The sequence below is a fragment of the Eubalaena glacialis genome, chromosome 17 (assembly GCF_028564815.1).
Source record: "Eubalaena glacialis isolate mEubGla1 chromosome 17, mEubGla1.1.hap2.+ XY, whole genome shotgun sequence".
Classification (NCBI taxonomy): domain Eukaryota; kingdom Metazoa; phylum Chordata; class Mammalia; order Artiodactyla; family Balaenidae; genus Eubalaena; species Eubalaena glacialis.
Window position 1 is genome coordinate 9,623,738 of NC_083732.1, and position 23,429 is coordinate 9,647,166.

A 23,429-nucleotide genomic window follows, 5' to 3' on the forward strand; every position below is an offset into this window, starting at 1 on the left:
GAGCAGAGAAAAGTCCCAGGGGAGTGGAAGGAAAAGGCAGCTCACCGTGAAGTTCGACCTCCAAGAGTACTCACTTCTCAGGAATGAACATTCTTACCCAGCTTTTGTTTGGACAGAAGCATATTGTGTAGATCCAACCTAGGTAAATGCCCAGGAAAATGTTTGGTCACCTGCAGTTTTTATAGCTCTTTAATTAAGTGTAAATAAATTTTCACAATTTGTAATAATTATGAGCTTTTAGGCAAAACACTGTGTGAAGCGTTAAACATAATCTACGGATCGATAAGAAAGTTACTGCATTTTGAAGGTGCCCCTGTTTGTCTCTATCTATGTTGCTTGGGCATAATAAGGAAATAGGGACACTTCTTGAGCTATTGGGAGTGTGTGTGGTTAATATAGGATGTAGTTAATGATTCATAGATTTATAGGAAGTATTTTCACCTTGGAGCCTGATAAAAGGAAATGCCTAACGCTCCAGGAGGAATTTGAGAACACTCCCCCTTCCCCTTGCCATACTCACGAATTTATATAGAGCATTCAGTCTCTCCCAAGTCCTGTTAGATATACTTTACATGGTCAGATTATACTTACATTTTGTTCCATAATCATAATGAAGACTTCCAAGCTTTCTACAATTGGATTCTGAAAGTTACAAGCCAATAAGCAACATTCCCATTATAATGAGTGTGGGATAATTTTCATGCAGCCCAAGTATGATCTAGGGTTACATTTCTCTCCTTACAGTTCCAGTATTGCCATCCCATGCCACTCAGGGAGAATGTTTCAATGGCCTCTTCATATTTACCTTCAAAGTCATGCCCAATTTTAATTTTGTTAGTATTTTTTTGGTTAGTATTTTTGAACCATACTTTCCTTGCATCAATGATTTGGTCTCCCTTCCTTCCTTCCTTCCTTCCTTCCTTCCTTCCTTCTTCTCCCTTCTACTCTTCCTTTTTATTAAGATTCTGTTTGCCTTCGTTTTTTAACTTGTTAGGAAAAGATACATATTCTTTTCCATCATATTCTTATAACTCCCAGAGTCTTACCTACTTGACCTTTTACTTAGAAATGATCCTATTGTTCTTTAGGCCACTGCTTTCTGTTCTGTATTAAACTGGTGACAGGTTAATTTTGCTTTCTCTGAGTGTCTCCTTTGCCTTTTTGTTTTCTTGAACTCTCTCCCTTTATTTAAACCTCAAGTTCTTCCAGTGTCTCGTTCATTCTCTTCTTTGCTATGGCGTCTCCGCAGAGCCCTCCATCCTCTGCTTTCATCTGGACCGGATGTTTCCTTTTGATGCTGCATCACACATTTGATCACTGCCTTTCACTGCTCTCCTGAATTAGAACCACTGTTTTCTAGGTGCCATATTCAGTGGTGTAGAGATAAATATTTTACCATAGGCTCTCATAACAAATAAACAAGACCTTGTGTTTTTTTAGCATTTCCTGATGTCCATGTTGTAAATATAATGGCCAGTGTCAAGTTCCCAAAACTTGAAGTCACTGACTGTGGAGTTGGAAAGAGATGTACCTGATCCATGCTCCCCGGCCAGCTGCAGCGGCTTGAGCACATCACTGATGAGACCATTTTGACAAGAGATGCTTTTAAAATATATTCATGCTTTTTTTGAGTTAACAAAGCAACCTGGATATTATTTAATTCCATTCTGTGGCTCTAGGTCATCATTATTAATATCAAGCTCTAAGGCAAAAAGTGGTATCGCTAATGATGACATTGAGAGAGAATATATTTGCCTCTAAACTAAATGACTTAATAGCTGAAAGTGGAAATCAGGTAAAGTAATTAATACCAAATGCAATGGTACTTTGTTTACTTTTGAAGGACCTTTTGTCATTGTTAGCTGACTTTTTAAAATACAATACTCAAATCTAGCTTTCATGGTTTGTACAGTTGTTTTAGCTGCCTCTCGCCTGATCCTTGATATGGTCTCTTCCCCGTCTGTTTGTTGTTTGTTTATGGCCTTTTATTTGTGCTTTTATTTCAGGTCACTATAAATCCATTTTAAGTTATCAGAGAATGAATATCAATAAATAGAGAGACGGGGTGTCTCCAATAAAGAATGCAGATTTTCTAATCAGTGGTGTTAATTCAGCTTCCCTTTCATTGTGTGTGTTTTCTTTCATATCATAAAAGAGAATGCTATCCATGCATCTTCTGACAGAAAAGAAAATGGGTTTTTCTGTCTTTGAAAAGTTCACTTTAAAGGTTTCTGTGATGCACGACAGCTTTAAAATAGGGTTGCTTTTCAGGATGAATTGCCCGCAGCTGCTCTTCAGGATTTTTTGGGTTTTTTTCTGAGCACATCCATCCTGTTGGACATAAAAAACTACATATGTACATCACTGATGGGCCAATAAATAAAATGCTGCGTTTTTAGGGGAAAGTTCCTGGGAACTAATTAGAGTCACGAGCAGAGAGAAACAGGGGGTTGAAAACACCGTGTTGCTTCTTACCTTGCTCTGATTATTTTGTGTTTTAGCCATTTCTGTGCATCTTCCATTTAGTGAGTGCAGGGAATGGTGACAAATCACTTGATGATCAGGAAATGCCCATGAAATGAATGTGGTTAGGACTGGTTGTCTTTAGGTATTTGCTCGTTTCTCTTCTCCTCCACAGCTTACTGAAGGTGAATCTAAACCAAGGTAAATTCAGCTTACTGGATAGAGGACATTTCTTTATGTCCAAGGAAATTAAAGCTATTCAGGAATACACCTGCCACATAACTAGAAAAATACCTAGGGTACCATTTTCATTTCAAATCTGCAGTTTCTTTTGCTGGCAGTATGGTTAATCGTGGGATCATTTTCTTAGAAATACTATTTTATCAAAGTAAATGTAGAATAATGCTTGAAACGTGTAAGATTTGTGCCTAAATACAGCAGGTAGAATTATAAAATTTTTAGATATAAAATGCAATAAATATCATTTGTACATGGTAATGACATTGTTGGCATTCACTGGACTATATAAAATTCATTTAATATATTATCTCAATAAAATATGGTTCAAAGGAACTATGTAACTCTAGTTTTAGATCAGGACTACAGTAAATAAGTAAGCTCATTTTGAAGAAGGAGTTATTATCATTAATGTAAGTAAGTAAGTAAGCCCAGAGTAAATAAATAAGCTTCATTTTGAAAAAGTGGTTAGTCATTATAATCAATGACAATCTAAAGAAAGGAAAAAAAAAACCAGAAGATTTGATAATTCATGTTTCACACAGGAAGGCACAGATGGGTAGTTTTTGTTATTGTTTTTGTTTTTTTCCAAAATAATAATAGTCCTAGCATTGCAAGCCTGGAGTTACTGTTCCGAGTAGGTTATACTAAGCCAATAATTTACTAAAAATAATGATAAGTTAATATGATATCATAAACTGTTGCCTGGATTTGCTACTATAGAAAATGATTTCAGGAGTATATCTCCAGCTCTCCAAGTCTATGAACACTTGAAGTCATAATACTCGAAGTTATCTTAGTATATTTTCTGAGAGAAGTTGCATAAAGTACATGAAATGGGCACCACAATCTTAGTGATGATGGTGTCCATAACTGCGATTCAAATTGACTGCAGCCTTCTCCAGCTGTGAAACCAAGATTAAAATGGTCTGCTGGTGCTTGGGTTAGATGCTCATGGGCTCTCTCTGCTTTGTTGCAGCTCTCAGCATTAGAGAGGCAGATCTTTGACTTCCTCGGCTTCCAATGGGCGCCCATCCTTGGAAATTTTCTACATATAATAGTCGTCATATTGGGTTTGTTTGGAACCATTCAGTACAGACCTCGATATATCGTGGTGGTAAGTCTTACTGTTACCATGTCTTTTCATATAAACACTGCAAAACTGTTAGGAGAAGAAGGAAATCATTTTAGTTGTTCCCTTTGATATAACGTGGCTTGGCCATTCTGGCCTTCATTACTGAATTCTGCTGAGAGATGATTACCTGTGAGAAAGAAGAAGACTCAGTGAATGTTTACAATGAAAGCAAAGCAATGTGACTGTAAGCGTGAGATGCATAGTGAGACTCACAGTGTAATTGAAATCAAGCTTCACAAGGAAACTTAAGATGCGGTTTGGATGGAGTAGGACTGGTTGTGGTCTTGATGTTAGATGAGATATAAATGTACATTAACTATCATGTCAATGGCATATGTCACTAACCCTAAAAAGCAAACCGACGTAGCCATAACTGTTTACTAACTGATAGCAATAATACAATTTAATTTTAATGGACATAGGACATTACAAATGCATGTGCATTTATTTAGTACTCACCCTTTAAGGTATTGCATACTGTATATTACTGAACATTTCTCCACTTTGGTAAGATAAATTTGAAACATAAATCCATACTCCAAACTATGACATACATGGTCAACACACCCTCCATTGTAGGGAAATTTAATAAGGGATATTCTGTGCTCCGCAATTGACTGGAAGTTATTTCCAGTAATAGATTTCTTTAATGTAAAAAGAGGGGAATATTTTGGGCTACATGTATAAGAAGGTTGTCAGAAATACCAAGCATGTATAAGGAGTTGTAATGAGGGATGACATACTCTAAAATGCTCATTGAGCCTGAATAAATATACAATGTTCAGTAGAATTAGTGAATATTTTCTTCTAATGCGATGATTGCCTCACTAGAAGAAAACTATAGACTTAAAAATATGCCATCTTTGCATTTTGGTTTAATCCAGTCACACCTATCAAAAAGAAAAAAGTTATAAATTTTTCTATAAGTGCCTCAATTCTCTGTTTGCATCTCAAAATTGGCTTTTGGGTATCTTTCGTCATATCACACAGAGGTGAGGGTAACCAGCCCACAGCACAGACTCTGCCCTCAAAATTGCTGCTCCAGGCCCATTAGAACATTTCTGTCACTCAGCTGACTGCAGGGGCTAAACAATCCCTACTTTACTCTTCTTCCCTGAAAGATAGCCTCTGCTAAGCCACTGTGTGATCTACTAAAAAGGTGTTTCACAGAGATGGACTTGCAGCTCAAGAGACTTTAATATGCATGATAGCAAACTATTATTGGATTCTATGTTCTAGTTTGTTGCTATGAACACAGAGCACTTTGACTTAGTACAGACTTGTCGTTGTATGATGTTGTTTTCTACTGAGGCACAAAGTGCCAGGTGGCTGTGAAGCCAGTGGCTTCTATGGGATGAAGCTGTCTGTGCACGTTAGTGACGTATCTAGTCCTACTGCTTCCACCCTCTCAGTATTAGCTCCACACACTCTTCACGCAGCTCCTGCCTTCGTTGAGGCTTTGCAGTCTCTTTCCTGCACATGGACTTCCTGCTTGCCTTCGGCTTCCTTCCTGTTAACGTGTCCCTTGTACTTTTTCTAAATCACTGGCTTAAAACCCTTCACTAACTCGTAGCAGGATAAAATCTAAGAATATTCTGGGCTGCCCCACCTGACCAAACTCGTCTCACAATCCCTACTTCCTTCCTTCCTTTCTCCCCCTCCTTCTTCCCCGATATCTGTTTTTTCTTAACTTTCTTCCTTCCATTTTTCTTTTACATATTCATTCCTATTTATTGGGTTTCTACGCTGTATGTGGCATTGTGTTCAGTGCGGGGAACAAGGTGAGCCAATACAGACAGATGTGTCTTCTGTCCTCCTGGGTACTTACCTTACAGTCTAGAGAGGGCAAGTGGGTTTTATCAGATAATCATCCACATAAACGTTAAAGTGCAACTGTCACAAGTGTTAAAAAGGAGCACGTTGCACCAGTAGATGTGTAACGGAGGGATCCCTCTGAGCCTGCAGGCGTGACTGTGGAGCTGATACCTGCAGTGTGAGTGTGAGTTCACCAGAGTAGAGGGGACCGAAGGGGGTTCTGGGCAGGAAGCACCACGGGGCACACAGTAGGATGTCGATAGCAGTAGGTCCCATTCCCTTATTAAGCATTCACTGAGGACCTGCTCTCCTGTGCCAGGGTGGGGCAAACAGCAGAGAATGTACATGAACTCACTGTGGAGGAGGGAGAAGGTTCAGATTCCTGGGCTCTCGGGAGGTGATGAAATGACAGGGGAAGAGGAACGGGAAAAACGAGGGGCAGAGGCCTGGAGAGAGCCGGGCGAACTGCAGAGACCGGGAGAGCAGAGGGCTTGTGCTCTGCAGCGTCGGGAACCCTCCTCTCTACGTGCTGCTCCAGCCTCCGGCTCTCATAGCCTCGCCCAGTGTTTGTGCGGCCGCGCTAGCAACAGCCCTCACCCCTCATGCTCACTTCCTTCCAGGCACGTTAGCAGTTAATCACCCCCTGCTCCTCTGTCTCTGTGTCTTGAGCATGTTTTATAATCTGTTCACATTTATGTCTCCCCTCCTAGGCAAAGAGTTCTTTGCGGACACGCAATGTCATAGGTGCTCAATAAATACCTATTGTTTTTCCCATCTAGTTCCCTGCCGGTTCCTAGCGTCCTCTTGCGATAGGACTGGGGTCACTTCTTTGTCTGGTGTCTTTTCTTCACTTCCTTCTCTCGCTTCTCCCTCCTGCATGTTGAAGGAGGAAGATTTAGGTCTTTCAGAATCTTCAAAGAAAAATGTCTGTTAGACAAACAATCTACGTTTTTGCTCATCTTGATTTTCTCTTGGTGTGTATGCCAGCCAAATCCCTATTGTTTTATTTACTCTCTCATTCAAGACCCTCTCCCAGGAAGGGGAGAGAAAGGAAACAATGAATTGTCAGGAAAGCTCTCCATGCCAACATGTCATTTGGTTTAATCTTCACAAATGTCCTATGGGTGTGTATTAGCATCCCTAATTTTACAGATAAGGCAAGAGTTAAGGAAAGGTTAAGTGACTTACCCAAGGAACCCAGATAGTAAATGGCAGAAATGGATGCTATTGTTAGGATTATGGAGTCGCTTTATCACGATCTATGCTCTGCTTCCACCATCACATTCCAGATGATATGCTGCCACTGTCAATATAAGATTTGACATTGGAAATGATCCTGCCTTATCTCCTCAGCTGATCATAGAATGTTGTTACCTATGTGGGATTCCAGATTAACTCGTATTCTAACATAGGTATAAAGTATCTATTTGGGAGAAATGCTGAAGAATCATTAGTCAATGAGTATGGAAAGTCTGTTCACAAAGGGTGCCTTTAATGGGAGGACTATCAGGTGTGCCTAGTTATGGGGAAGTGGCTACTCCACGTTATCTTTATCACACCACCACAAGTAGCTCATCCCCGAGTTGTTTTCATGAATAGTTTGGTTCGAAGCCACAATTGGTGGTCTCCAGGCCACCAATTAATTAATTCCAATTAATTCTGGTATGAAAAAGCCTGGAAATGAATATGGCCTATGTCACACTAATCAAGGGATGCCTCAAAGGCACCCACTTCTCAACGGCAGTGCGAGGAGACCTGGATCCAAAATCCATAGTAACTTCTCACTGAGCAGGAAAGGGACTTCTGACTGCAGGAGATTTTTCTCTCGAACTTGGCCTCCATTATTGGCTGAAACAGTCACCAGCAGTGCCAATTCAATATAATCCAGTTCAAGCTAGCAGACATTTTGGAGCACCAAGACACAGAGGATAAGGTCCTGCCATTTCTTAAAACAAACAGGGTTTATCACGGCCGAATTTAAAGAATTGATCACCCTTATGAAAATGGTTAAGGTAAAGGGGCACGTAGAGCAAGCTCTCCAGTGTCTACAGGCAAATTTCAGACTCCTTAGGGTGGAAGTCAGAGCTTATAAAAACTGCTCTTGACTTATCTCTCTCACATCCCCTGCCCTCCCCTCCTTCCCACCTCGTGCTGACTGATTCGTGTTTTCCAAAGACCACGTGCTGTTTCTTGCCTCCTTGGTTTATATGCAATGCACCTGCTCCCTGGATCACCCTATTCTCCTTACCCATTTGGAAAAATCTTAATAATTCTTCAACTGAATAGTCACCTTTAAGAGCCTTCTCTGGCCACGCCCCCTCCAGGCTAAGTGCCTCTTCCTCTCTGCACCCATAGATCCTGGTGACTCTATCCTATCTCTCTACACGGTTGCCATCCTTGCTTCCAGGCCCGTGTCATCTCATTCAACAGTGTCCTCCTGTATATGTATACGTATGGCTGATTCACTTTGCTGTGCAGTAGAGACTAACACAGCATTGTAAAGCAACTACACTCCAATAAAAATTTACAAAAATTCAGCGTCCTCCTGGCAGGCAGACGGTGCCCGTCCATGGCTGTATTCTAAGTTATCCTGATGTGCATGGGCCTTTAAAGATGCTTAATACTTGATTAAACAAATAATAAGTTAATTAAAGGTTATTGGATGAAATTATTTTACTGGATGGACTAGACAGTGATTTCTTATCTCAGAACATGGCAACAATAGTTCTGCAAAAGACGCTGGCCTTACTGCCTTGCTTCTTTCAATCTGAACACCAGGATTTATAAGATAAAGTAGTATGTGCTGCTCTGCCTGCACCTACCATTAGCTGACTTATTCCTCGACTAATTTTTTTTCAAATAAATATAACATTGTGGGCCCCTGACACTGTCTTGAGGAGGTCCCATTGCAAAGACTGTTAGAAAAATTCACCCAAATCACAAAATGAAAGAGAGATAATTCCCCTTTAGTTACCATCACTGCTGAGAAGGTACAATTTACTATTTCTACATTTATTTTTAGAACATAAAACCAACTTTGTCATATGGTACTCTTTTGCTGATTAAAATTTATTTTAGCTAAGGTACAAGGTGGGATATATACATTAGGGATGCCAAGTGTAATCATAGCATTTGAATGCACTTTTGTGTTTCCTTGGCTGTCATATTTAACAGTCATAAAAAGTACTGTTCTGGAATCAGCTGTTTACTCCTGTCTGCTTTGCTCCTATGTCAAATATTTTAAAATCTTACTTACGAATTCTAGAAAGAGATTCTGCTCTACAATTATTGAAATCTTTATTATTTCGTGGATAATAATTTAATCAAGCGGTTTTACATTAATTTAAATGCAGAAATATTAGCTAACTTGACAGTTTTTGAAGAAAGATTAACATTGGAATTAAAAGTAACTCAAAGCTTCCTTTAAAAATTAAAAAAAGAAAGCCAAGTAAGTATGCTAGGCCCATAAGTTAGTTATTTGGACTTTTATACAAATGTCCACATCTAAAGAACTGCAACTTGCTTTCATTTGAATTGTTATACTGGGAAATATCCCTACTATGTCATCATAAATCTCCCTCCAGAGTTACTGCTCAATATGGCAGTTAAGAGTGTTAGGTTTCCATTCAGTGGTCTCAGATTTATTTCCCCCTGGACATGAATACTAAACTCCAGAAACTATTAGAACAATGAGTGAGCAAGGAACCTATATTTTTTTTTGAGTGAGTCTAACATATTGAATATAATATTGTATCTGATTGATACACATGTGAATGAATGAATGAATGAATGGCCTTCCTGGTAATTGGAAAACAAACAAGCTCAGGAAGTAAAAATAATTTATGTTATGGACTAATTGCTCAATGAGAAAGAAATAGGCTGGGAGACTGCTAAAGTTCATTTCAATTAAAAAATGCTGAAATATCTTCATAAAACTATGCAATATCCAGGAAGCCACAGAGAACACACAGATGTTTTTCCATCTTTATGGGCATTGTCTAATTAAATTAGGATTTAAAATATGTGTACTGAACATAAGCATAGTAGGATAGATAAATAGGTTGATAGATTATATTTAGATAGATAGATGATGGGTAAATAGATGGTTAAATAATTATACAGAGTGATTTTTTTTTTTTACTTTGAGAAGTTAAGTCTTCTATACTTCAAGTATATCTATGTGGCTGTCTGAGCTTGTAGGCATACTCCATGATAACCAAAAGGTATTTGTTAAAAATGTAGTTTATCTCTTTTTTTTTTTTTTAAAACATCTTTATTGAAGTATAATTGCTTTACAATGGTGTGTTAGTTTCTGCTTTATAACAAAGTGAATCAGTTATACATATACATATGTTCCCATATCTCTTCCCTCTTGCATCTCCCTCCCTCCCACCCTCCCTATCCCACCCCTCTAGGTGGTCACAAAGCACCGAGCTCATCTCCCTGTGCTATGCGGCTGCTTCCCACTAGCTATCTATTTTACATTTGGTAGTGTATATATGTCCATGACACTCTCTCACCCTGTCACATCTCACCCCTCCCCCTCCCCATATCCTCAAGTCCATTCTCTAGTAGGTCTGTGTCTTTATTCCCGTCTTGCCACTAGGTTCTTCATGACCTTTTTTTTTTTAATTTTTCCTTAGATTCCATATATATGTGTTAGCATACTGTATTTGTTTTTCTCTTTCTGACTTACTTCACTCTGTATGACAGACTCTAACTCCATCCACCTCATTACAAATACCTCCCTTTCATTTCTTTTTATGGCTGAGTAATATTCCATTGTATATATGTGCCACATCTTCTTTATCCATTCATCCGATGATGGACACCTAGGTTGCTTCCATGTCCTGGCTATTGTAAACAGAGCTGCAATGAATATTTTGGTACATGACTCTTTCTGAATTATGGTTTTCTCAGGGTATATGCCCAGTAGTGGGATTGCTGGGTCGTATGGTAGTTCTATTTTTAGTTTTTTAAGGAACCTCCAGACTGTTCTCCACAGTGGCTGTATCAATTTACATTCCCACCAACAGTGCAAGAGTGTTCCCTTTTCTCCACACCCTCTCCAGCATTTATTGTTTCTAGATTTTTTGATGATGGCCATTCTGACCGGTGTGAGATGATACCTCGTTGTAGTTTTGATTTGCATTTCTCTAATGATTAATGATGTTGAGCATTCTTTCATGTGTCTGTTGGCAATCTGTATATCTTCTTTGGAGAAATGTCTATTTAGGTCTTCTGCCCATTTTTGGATTCGGTTGTTCGTTTTTTGTTATTGAGCTGCATGAGCTGCTTGTAAATCTTGGAGATTAATCCTTTGTCAGTTGCTTCATTTGCAAATATTTTCTCCCATTCTGAGGGTTGTCTTTTGGTCTTGTTTATGGTTTCCTTTGCTGTGCAAAAGCTTTTAAGTTTCATTAGGTCCCATTTGTTTATTTGTGTTTTTATTTCCATTTCTCTAGGAGCTGGGTCAAAAAGGATCTTGCTGTGATTTATGTCATAGAGTGTTCTGCCTATGTTTTCCTCTAAGAGTTTGATAGTGTCTGGCCTTACACTTAGGTCTTTAATCCATTTTGAGTTTATTTTTGTGTATGGTGTCAGGGAGTGTTCTAATTTCATACTTTTACATGTACCTGTCCAATTTTCCCAGCACCCCTAATTGAAGAGGCTGTCTTTTCTCCACTGTATATGCTTGCCTGCTTTATCAAAGATAAGGTGACCATATGTGCATGGGCTTATCTCTGGGCTTTCTATCCTGTTCCATTGATCTATATTTCTGTCTTGGTGCCAGTACCAAACTGTCTTGATTACTGTAGCTTTGTAATATAGTCTGAAGTCAGGGAGCCTGATTCCTCCAGCTCCATTTTTCGTTCTCAAGATTGCTTTGACTATTCGGGGTCTTTTGTGTTTCCATACAAATTGTGAAATTTTTTGTTCTAGTTCTGTGAAAAATGCCAGTGGTAGTTTGATAGGGATTGCATTGAATCTATAGATTGCTTTGGGTAGCAGAGTCATTTTCACAATGTTGATTCTTCCAATCCAAGAACATGGTATATCTCTCCATCTATTTGTATCATCTTTAATTTCTTTCATCAGTGTCCTATAATTTTCTACATACAGGTCTTTTGTCTCCTTAGGTAGGTTTATTCCTAGATATTTTATTCTTTTTGTTGCAATGGTAAACGGGAGTGTTTTCTTAATTTCACTTTCAGATTTTTCATCATTAGTATATAGGAATGCAAGAGATTTCTGTGCATTAATTTTGTATCCTGCTACTTTACCAAATTCATTGATTAGCTCTAGTAGTTTTCTGGTAGCATCTTTTGGATTCTCTATGTATAGTATCATGTCATCTGCAAACAGTGACAGCTTTACTTCTTCTTTTCCGATTTGGATTCCTTTTATTTCTTTTTCTTCTCTGATTGCTGTGGCTAACACTTCCAAAACTATGTTGAATAATAGTGGTGAGAGTGGGCAACCTTGTCTTGTTCCTGATCTTAGTGGAAATGGTTTCAGTTTTTCACCATTGAGGACAATGTTGGCTGTGGGTTTGTCATATATGGCCTTTATTATGTTGAGGAAAGTTCCCTCTATGCCTACTTTCTGCAGGGCTTTTATCATAAATGGGTGTTGAATTTTGTCGAAAGCTTTCTCTGCATCTATTGAGATGATCATATGGTTTTTCTCCTTCAATTTGTTAATATGATGTATCACGTTGATTGATTTGCGTATATTGAAGAATCCTTGCATTCCTGGAATAAACCCCACTTGATCATGGTGTATAATCCTTTTAATGTGCTGTTGGATTCTGTTTGGTAGTATTTTGTTGAGGATTTTTGCATCTATGTTCATCAGTGATATTGGCCTGTAGTTTTCTTTCTTTGTGACATCTTTGTCTGGTTTTGGTATCAGGGTGATGGTGGCCTCGTAGAATGAGTTGGGGAGTGTTCCTCCCTCTGCAATATTTTGGAAGAGTTTGAGAAGGATAGGTGTTAGCTCTTCTCTAAATGTTTGATAGAATTCGCCTGTGAAGCCATCTGGTCCTGGGCTTTTGTGTGTTGGAAGATTTTTAATCACAGTTTCAATTTCAGTGCTTGTGATTGGTCTGTTCATATTTTCTATTTCTTCCTGGTTAAGTCTCGGCAGGTTGTGCATTTCTAAGAATCTGTCCATTTCTTCCAGGTTGTCCATTTTATTGGCATAGAGTTTCTTGTAGTAATCTCTCATGATCGTTTGTATTTCTGCAGTGTCAGTGGTTACTTCTCCTTTTTCATTTCTAATTCTATTAATTTGAGTCTTCTCCCTTTTTCTCTTGATGAGTCTGGCTAATGGTTTATCAATTTTGTTTATCTTCTCAAAGAACCAGCTTTTAGTTTCATTGATTTTTGCTATTGTTTCCTTCATTTCTTTTTCATTTATTTCTGATCTGATCTTTATGATTTCTTTCCTTCTGCTAGCTTTGGGGTTTTTTTGTTCTTCTTTCTCTAATTGCTTTAGGTGCAAGGTTAGGTTGTTTATTCGAGATGTTTCCTGTTTCTTGATGTAGGCTTGTATTGCTATAAACTTCCCTCTTAGAACTGCTTTTGCTGCATCCCATAGGTTTTGGATCGTCGTGTCTCCATTGTCATTTGTTTCTAGGTATTTTTTGATTTCCCCTTTGATTTCTTCAGTGATCACTTCGTTATTAAGTAGTGTATTGTGTAGCCTCCATGTGTTTGTATTTTTTACAGATCTTTTCCTGTAACTGATATCTAGTCTCATAGCGTTGTGGTCGGCAAAGATACTTGATACGATTTCAATTTTTTAAAATTTACCAAGGCTTGATTTGTGACCCAAGATATGATCTATCCTAGAGAATGTTCCATGAGCACTTGAGAAAAATGTGTATTCTGTTGTTTTTGGATGGAATGTCCTATAAATATTAATTAAGTCCATCTTGTTTAATGTATCATTTAAAGCTTGTGTTTCCTTATTTATTTTTATTTTGGATGATCTGTCCATTGGTGAAAGTGGGGTGTTAAAGTTCCCTACTATGATTGTGTTACTGTCGATTTCCCCTTTTATGGCTGTTAGTATTTGCCTTATGTATTGAGGTGCTCCTATGTTGGGTGCATAAATATTTACAATTGTTATACCTTCCTCTTGGATCGATCCCTTGATCATTATATAGTGTCCTTCTTTGTCTCTTGTAATAGTCTTTATTTTAAAGTCTATTTTGTCTGATATGAGAATTGCTACTCCAGCTTTCTTTTGACTTCCATTTGCATGGAATATCTTTTTCCATCCCCTCACTTTCAGTCTGTATGTGTCTCTAGGTCTGAAGTGGGTCTCTTGTAGACAGCATATATATGGGTCTTGTTTTTGTATCCATTCAGCCAGTCTGTGTCTTTTGGTGGGAGCATTTAATCCATTTACATTTAAGGTAATTAGCAATATGTATGTTCCTATTCCCATTTTCTTAAATGTTTTGGGTTTGTTATTGTAGGTGTTTTCCTTCTCTTGTGTTTCTTGCCTAGAGAAGTTCCTTTAGCATTTCTTGTAAAGCTGGTTTGGTGGTGCTGAACTCTCTCAGCTTTCGCTTGTCTGTAAAGGTTTTAATTTCTCCATCAAATCTGAATGAGATCCTTGCTGGGTAGAGTAATCTTGGTTGTAGGTTTTTCTCCTTCATCACTTTAAGTATATCCTGCCACTCCCTTCTGGCTTGCAGCGTTTCTGCTGAAAGATCAGCTGTTAACCTTATGGGGATGCCCTTGTGTGTTATCTGTTGTTTTTCCCTTGCTGCTTTTAATATGTTTTCTTTATATTTAATTTTTGATAGTTTGATTAATATGTGTCTTGGTGTGTTTCTCCTTGGATTTATCCTGTATGGGACTCTCTGTGCTTCCAGGACTTGATTAACTATTTCCTTTCCCATATTAGGGAAGTTTTCAACTATAATCTCTTCAAATATTTTCTCAGTCCCTTTCTTTTTCTCTTCTTCTTCTGGGACCCCTATAATTCGAATGTTGGTGCATTTAATGTTGTCCCAGAGGTCTCTGAGACTGTCCTCAGTTCTTTTCATTCTTTTTCTTTATTCTGGTCTGCAGTAGTTATTTCCACCATTTTATCTTCCAGGTCACTTATCCGTTCTTCTGCCTCAGTTATTCTGCTATTGATCCCATCTAGAGTATTTTTAATTTCATTTATTGTGCTTTTCATCATTGCTTGGTTCCTCTTTAGTTCTTCTACGTCCTTGTTAAATGTTTCTTGCATTTTGTCTATTCTATTTCCAAGATTTTGGATCATCCTTACTATCATTATTCTGAATTCTTTTTCAGGTAGACTACCTATTTCCTCTTCATTTGTTAAGTCTGGTGTATTTTGACCCTGCTCCTTCATCTGCTGTGTGTTTTTCTGTCTTCTCATTTTGCTTATCGTACTGTGTTTGGGGTCTCCTTTTCACAGGCTGCAGGTTCGTAGTTCCCGTTGTTTTTGGTATCTGTCCCCAGTGGCTAAGGTTGGTTCAGTGGGTTGTGTAGGTTTCCTGGTGGAGGGAACTAGTGCCTGTGTTCTGGTGGATGAGGCTGGATCTTGTCTTTCTGGTGGGCACGTCCACGTCTGGTGGTGTGTTTTGGGGTGTCTGTGGCCTTATTATGATTTTAGGCAGCCTCTCTGTTAATGGATGGGGCTGTGTTCCTGTCTTGCTAGTTGTTTGGCATAGGGAGTCCAGCACTGTAGCTTGCTGGTCGTTGAGTGAAGCTGGGTCTTGATGTTGAGATGGAGATCTCTGAGAGATTTTCGCCGTTTGGTATTACGTGGAGCTGGGAGGTCTCTTGTGGACCAGTGTCCTGAAGTTGGCTCTCCCACCTCAGAGGCACAGCCCTGATGCCTGGCTGGAGCACCAAGAGCCTTTCATCCACACGGCTCAGAATAAAAGGGAGAAAAAATGGAAAGAAAGAAAGAAAGAGGATAAAATAAAATAAAATAAAGCTATTATAAGAAAAAAATAAGAAAAAAATTATTAAGAATAAATTTATTAAGAAAAAAATTTTTTTTAATTTTTAAAAATAGATTTATTAATTTTTTATAATAAAAAATAAGAAAAAAATTATTAAGAAAAAAATTTATTAAGAAAATTTTTTTTTAATTTTTTAAAATAAAATATATGAAAAAACTTATTTAAAAATTTTTTTTTAATTTTTTAAAAATAGAAAATAAGGAAAAAATTATTAAGAAAACATTTATTAGGGAAAAAAAATTTTTTTTTAAGTAACAAAAACAAAAACGGACGGACCTAACCCTAGGACTAACGGTGAGAGCAAAGCTATACAGACAAAATCTCACCCAGAAGCATACACATATACACTCACAAAAAAAGGAAAAGGGGAAAAGTTAATATATCCTGCTCCCAAAGTCCACCTCCTAAATTTGGGATGATTCGTTGTCTATTCAGGTATTCAACAGATGCAGGCACATCAAGTTGTTTGTGGAGCTTTAATCCGCTGCTTCTGAGGCTGCTGGGAGAGATTTCCCTTTCTCTTCTTTGTTCGCACAGCTCCCGGGGTTCAGCTTTGGATTTGGACCCGCCTCTGCATGTAGGTCCCCTGAGGGCGTCTGTTCCCCGCCCAGACAGAACGGGGTTAAAGGAGCAGCTGATTCGGGGGCTCTGGCTCAGTCAGGCCGGGGGGAGGGAGCGGTACGGAGGAGGCGGGGCGAGCCTGCGGCGGCAGAAGCCAGCGTGACGTTGCAGCAGCCTGAGGCGCGCCGTGCGCTCTCCCGGGGAAGTTGTCCCCGGATTACGGCAGCCTGGCGGTGGCGGGCTGCACTGGCTCCCGGGAGGGGCGGTGTGGAGAGTAACCTGTGCTCACACACAGGCTTTTTGGTGGCGGCAGCAGCAGCCTTAGCGTCTCATGCCCGTCTCTGGGGTCCGCGCTGATAACCGCGGCTCGCGCCCGTCTCTGGCGTTCGTTTAAGCGGCGCTCTGAATCCCCTCTCCTTGCACGCCGCGAAACAAAGAGGCAAGAAAAAGTCTCCTGCCTCTTCGGCAGCTGCAGACCTCCTCTCGGGCTCCCTCCCGGCTAGCTGTGGTGCGCCAGCCCCTTCAGGCTGTGTTCACGCCGCCAACCCCAGTCCTCTCCCTGGGATCCGACCGAAGCCCGCGCCTCAGCTCCCAGCCCCCGCCCGCCCCGGCGGGGGAGCAGACAAGCCTCTCGGGCTGGTGAGTGCTGCTCGGCGCCGAGCCTCTGTGCGGGAATCTCTCCGTTTTTCCCTCTGCGCCCCTGTTGCTGTGGGATCCGCGCTGATAGCCGCGGCTCGCGCCCGTCTCTGGAGCTCGTTTAGGCGGCGCTCTGAATCCCCTCTCCTTGCGCGCCGCGAAACAAAGAGGCAAGAAAAAAGTCTCTTGCCTCTTCGGCAGCTGCAGTCTTTTTCCCGGACTCCCTCCCGGCTAGCACCGAAGCCCGAGCCTCAGCTCCCAGCCCCCGCCCGCCCCGGCGGCTGAGCAGACAAGCCTCTCGGGCTGGTGAGTGCTGGTCGGCACCGCTCCTCTGTGCGGGAATTTCTCCGCTTTGCCCTCCGCACCCCTGTGGCTGCGCTCTCCTCCGTGGCTCTGAAGCTTCCCCCCTCTGCCACCCGCAGTCTCCGCCCACGAAGGGGCTTCCTAGTGCGTGGAAACCTTTCCTCCTTCACAGCTGCCTCCCACTGGTGCAGGTCCCGTCCCTATTCTTTTGTCTCTGCTATTTCTTCTTTCTTTTGCCCTACCCAGGTACGTGGGGAGTTTCTTGCCTTTTGGGAGGTCTGACATCTTCTGCCAGCGTTCAGTGGGTGTTCTGCAGGAGCAGTTCCACGTGTAGATGTATTTCTCATGTATCTGTGGGAAGGAAGGCGATCTCCGCGTCTTACTCTTCCGCCATCTTGCCTCATCCTATCTCTTTTTTTAATTCTAGTTTCAATTGCATTATAAATAAATTAACCCACATCAAAGAGAAGAGAGGGAGGATAGCCAGTGTCTTATACCATATGTGGTTCTAATACTTTCTGCCTAGGCAAAATTCCTTTGGATGTGTTATTTGTGTTGCTAGAAATCCTTTCCTCTTACCTCTGTGTGCAGACTTGAGTCTCAGGTGCACATTGAGGTATATGGTTTCCATCTCATAACAATCCAAAATTCAACCATACAGGTATTCTTTGTTCTCAACAAACCAGTGTATTAGAATAAAGAAACTTACAATATTGCTTTAAAAAAAACTACGTATTTATATAATGCACGACACATTAATAGCAAAATACAAAAGAAATCATTTCAAAAACATAACCAGTTATAGAATATATATGAATGAATGAATTTTTGGTAAACTGATAATCTGGTGAATTGGTTATTTGATAAAGTGCAGAATTTGGGGAAGTGTTAACTTGCAAATTAATCTGTAGTCCTTTTCCTAAGATCTCTTAAAATGAAGACTCTCGTGTAATGCCCAAGCACCCCAGCTCTGGAGTCAAACTGCCAGAGTGCCTATCCCAACTCTGACACTAACTAGGTGATCAGATGATTTCCTCTCTACCTTGGTATTAATGTGATGGCGAAATGACTTAATCTGTGTAAAGTGCTTATCACAGTACCAGGAACGTAGAAAGCAGCGGAGTAACTCTTGTTAGGAATTTCGGAGCTGACAGTTGGAATCTACTCAGCCTGGTCATTTTGTCTTTGGACGTTTGAAAGTGACGTCAATAGTACAACTTGTGAGGGATCAGAATACACTTCAATCACTAAGTTTGTGCTATGATTTTAAGTAGAATTTTTTATTATGTATTTTTTATAACTATGAGTTGATTTACTTTTCTAAAAGAATACTTATGGGTTTAGGCTTGCAGTTCTAATAATTAAGAATCATGTGGTTTTACAGTTAATTCAGTTCATTTTCTTACTTTAGTCTTGCTTTATTTTATGTCCTTCCCTTTACCTTTATCACTGGCTTTTTCCTCCTGAATTAGTGGTCTGTACTACTCTGTCTCTCAAGTATACCCATAATTATATTTATTTAGAATGAAAAATATCAGATACCAGATGCCATCTGATTAGCAACATCTTTGAAATGTGTTGTGGTTATTGTGACTTTATCAGTTTGCAAAAAAGTATACATTGAGAATGTAGATTAGCTATTTTCAATATTCATGGGAATATTTTGTGGTTCAGAAAAATGCATTTCAGTGCATTTGGTGCACTTTTAAGGAAACATCTAAACCCACTCACACTAGAAGACTTTGCCAGCAGAAGGTATCAGGTCAACAATATCGGCAACGACCAAAAGCCTAAATATATATTTGAACTTATGTTAACTTTGTAACTTATTTTCCAACTCCTCTAAATTTCCAGTGATTTTGGAGCCTTAACTCATTATTATAAATGTATTATTCTTTTAAAAAATTGTAAATGACAAAGATACAAAATGTAAATTGAATTTTAGAAAAAGATTAAAAGCTTCTGATAAGGTTTGTAATAAGATCATGGCTATTTTCTACAGTGTTTAAAATTCATAAGTCTATTATTTGGCAGAGCATAGAAGAAGCTAATAAATTATTTCAATATTTATCTTAATTTAACAATAGCTAATAAGTTATTTCAACATTTATCTTACTTTAACAATAGAAAGCAATAATTTAGTTAGTATGCCTGTTTAAGATGTTACGGATTCATAGATGTTTGCAGTTCAATAAAATGAAAGAGCAAACCATTGTATCTGATCTGCTTATTGTGTTGCCATGGTAAGTTCCATCCTGAGTCATCCAAGCTGTCCTATATGTCAGTTTTCCAGACCTCAGTGTCTTTGTCTGCCTAAGAAAGTGACTGGATGAATAGAGCCCTAAGACCTCTCTGTTGATGAGTCTTGATCTAAGGCTACCTTAATACAGTCTGACTAATACTCTTGAGGAAGGCATTTCCTAATACATAATACATTAATAAAACCAATTAATCAGTGAGGCTGGCATGTTTAGAGTTTTTTGGTTGTGATTGGAAGGTATTTTCCCATTATGGAAATATGTTGCTTATTTGCTCACTCTTAATCCTACTTATTAATAAATAGGATTTACTTATTAATCCTACCATAATTAGAGCTTGTATGCTTTTAAAAAATATTTTACATAATCATATTATAGTCTATAATTATATTAGGGGCATACACTCCACTCAATAAAATAGTCCAACAGTTGAAAGGTTGTTAATTTTACTCCATACATCCATTTTCAAACATGATCCTCATTCAGGGACATGGAAGTGAAGGGTTTTGACTAACATTCCTAAACCCTTGATGACTTATTATTATAACTAAAAGATAGCTAGCTAGCTAGCTAGCTAGCTAGATAGAGCCCAGAAAATTTGCATAATTGTGTCCCTTGGAAAAGCTGGTAGTCAGAAAACAAATCAAATCAGTGCTTGGATTTAACTTGCATCTGCAAGCCAGCAAAGCACTGTAAAAATAAATCTAGTTTTATTGGCATCTACTTAAAGCAGTAGAAACTATTGGATTTTTAATTTCTAGAGATCTTAGGGGACCGCATAAGGAGCATTCCTTTTTGAGTGTGCCCTGTTTCTTCCCAGAAGACACACTTATTGACATTTTTATTATCGATTTATTTAGTATGCATGCCTTTCATCTCCACATTTTTCTTCTCTTTCTTCCCCCCACCCTTTCTTTCCAGTATACAGTATGGACTGCCCTCTGGGTCACCTGGAATGTGTTCATTATCTGCTTCTATTTGGAAGTAGGTGGGCTCTCTAAGGTAAGTCCATCATGCTTTTAAAGTACACTTTTAAAAAGAATACACTAATAAATAATCTAAGTAACATTACAAATGGAATACTAAGTATATATAGTAATCTAAGCAACATTACAAATGGGATACTAATCAAAAAAGAGTTTGGATACCATTAGAAAGAATAACCTTGGGAACATGTTAATACAATGAAACTCTGAAACAATGGCCTTATGATTTAGTTTGTTAAGCTGTCGTGGAACTCAGCTACCAGTGTATCCTCATGTCCAGTTTAAAAAGGCCTAATGTCCCAGTGACCACAGCCCCATATGTTAAGTGAAAAATGGCTTTGAACATTCTTGTGTTTAAAATGGGAAAAGGGATTGACTAAGATGTAAATGTAACAGACATGAATAGCAAATTGCTATCTTTGCTTGAATATTAATTATGGAAAAGTAAAGTTTGTCAGAGAAGGAAATCCTCATTATAGTAAATGGATCATACGTTTACTGACAACTAAATACATCAGTGCAGTGATTCCTATTGTGAAATCCTGATCAGAAAAGAATTGTCTTGATGCAACATGATACAAATATTATTTCTGTCTGTCTAGAACTCATGTCAACAAAGCACATAATTTTCATTATGACTCTTGCAGAATCATCTTTTGATTACCATCCAAATGGAAGAGCATCTTGGGTTAAGTTTCTAGTTATGTTTCTTAAGCATTTTTCTCATAAACCAACACAGTTCCCACTTGAAATCGTAGAGAAGAAACCTAACAGTATAATTACAAAAAGAATAAGAAAGCTGTAATCTATCTTTTAGATTTCTTGTTATCAACTATATTTGTGCAAACATTCTATTGTTGTATGGTAGTCTCAAATTTTCTTTAAGTAGCATTTGTGGTTTAGATCTTAGAAAATTTGCCTTGACCAACACAGAGACTTTTAGAATTGTTAGGCTCCACTGAAGTCCATACGCTAACAAAGAATTTTTGATTTAGCCAAGCAGCAAATATCCCTGAAGGGTTTTCTCCAGAACCTCCAGAGGTGGTTACTCTTTGTTCTACACTATAATAACTTTATAATTAGAACTTGTCATCATTTTCTCACATTGGCAAATGTATTCAGGAACCAGAAATGACATTTCTGAGTTACATACAAATGCACCAACATCTACCTTTACCTCTACCTAATTTCTAAGACAGAAGAAAGTACTTAAATCAGTGCCCAGTGATTATCTGTAACATGCAGATTATAAAGTAATTTTAAAATGCAATTTTATGAATAAAATAGTTATGGATAATAAGTTAAGCATAGCATTTTTCAACCCATAGCATTTTGTAACTCATGATTTGATTGGTCATTTTAAGTCATACTTTTATTTCACTGGGTGGAAATCATCTTTTATCTCTTTCTCTATTAATTGGTTTGGAATAAATTAGACCAGAGGAAATTTGTTCCATGGAATTGGCATCATAGTGTGTTGAAAGAGGACTGAATTTCAAATCATAAGTCTTGTATTCAAATCTTGTCTTTAGTGCTTATAAACTATGGGCCCTTAGGCAAAGCACTGAATCGCGAAAGTCTCTGTGAAATATAAAAACAGGACCAGCTTCACCAATAAAGATAGTAATCAGTGTTTGTTTGGTGTTTCGCATTGTTACCAAATATGGTAACTCAGGTAAGCTGCAAAATAATCCTGTGATATGATTTTTTTTAATTTTTAAAAACTATAATAATAGTAGCATGGATTTGTTCCCCAAAGGCTGATTTCCCTCCACAGCTCAAGGTGACCTTTGTGAACTGTTTCTTGTAACTGCTTTTCTAATATCAATGTGCATGTCAAGGATTTTTTTTTCCTCGTTTCTTTGGGTTCAAGGTTAAAAAAAATGGGTATAGTGGTCATTTTATTACCCGTTCAAATGCCATTAAGCAGTCAACCAAGTATTCTAGATCATAAATAGGATAGATGACTCCAAAAGGAGCATCCTAAAGATTTTCTGTTGGTCTCTATTTACTGTTTCAAAGGCTGGAAACCTCTCCCTGGCTAGCCACAGGTAAGCCTCAATTCCAGCCTGTAGGGAATCTATTCTGAAAACTAGAGCAGAGTTAAGGACCCTTGATAAACCCAAGCACCTCTGCCATTTTTTCCATGTTGTACCCCATTTCATAAGGTATTCCTTGTCCACGTGTGCTAGTTTATATACTAACTTTCTAGAGCCCTCTATCTCCTGCTAGTTCATGAAGCCATTTCTTGGAATTACCCACTTGGATAGATTAATAGAAGCCTCCCTCTACTTTGATTTTTGCCCAAAAGGTCCATTCTAAAATGGTGAATCTTTCTCAAAAGACCGGATTCAGATTAATTTCCGCAACATCTCTATGGATTCGGGTGTTATTCCAATGACAGGCACTACTGAGCCATTCTCGTTAACTAATAGTGTACTCACCCGGCCATGAGCAATCGTACGTCTGGCCTATTATGGGGACTCTTGATCACAACCTTCAGATTTTCCCCTTTGCTGTTATCTGCCCATCAGCTTGGCATCATACTTTTGTCACTGTGGTCTTGAAGGTCCTGATTCTCTCCAGACCTTCCAGAACTTGAAGGAAGTGGGAATGTGTGCATGTATGTTGAGGTTGAGGATGACTGTGGGTAGGTGACCAAAAGTGCCTGCACTTTCATAATCTACTGGAGCCTCAGTTTCCTTTTCTGCAAAGTGAGGAAGACCACAGCACTAGTTTTATTGGATTCTTGAAAGAATTAAGTAAGATGATTCATACAAAGAACTTAGAAAGGATCTTGGCATATTGTGAGGTTTCAGTAAAAAGTGGTTTTTATAATTGCGGATCAACATCATCATCTTTATTATTATTGAGAAATTAACAGATGTCATGGTCCTCATTCTGCAAACCTGTGGGACGTATGTTTATTACTATGCAAGAGCTGTAAAAGGGAAGAAAATGTGGGACTGAGTGACTTGTTTAAAAAGTATGTAACAGTCCCTTGTGATAGGACCTCAGATCTGCATATTAACTTC

General features: G+C 38.8%; 1 protein-coding gene across 1 annotated transcript in view; it reads left to right on the top strand.

Moving 5' to 3' along the window:
- Positions 1-23,429, top strand: part of NKAIN3 (sodium/potassium transporting ATPase interacting 3) — a 534,829-nt gene that overhangs the window by 267,397 nt on the left and 244,003 nt on the right. Inside the window, exons 2-3 of the mRNA XM_061171937.1 lie at positions 3,680-3,817; positions 20,330-20,410. Of these exons, the coding sequence (XP_061027920.1) occupies positions 3,680-3,817; positions 20,330-20,410 (219 nt within the window). The remainder of the gene's footprint in view (positions 1-3,679; positions 3,818-20,329; positions 20,411-23,429) is intronic.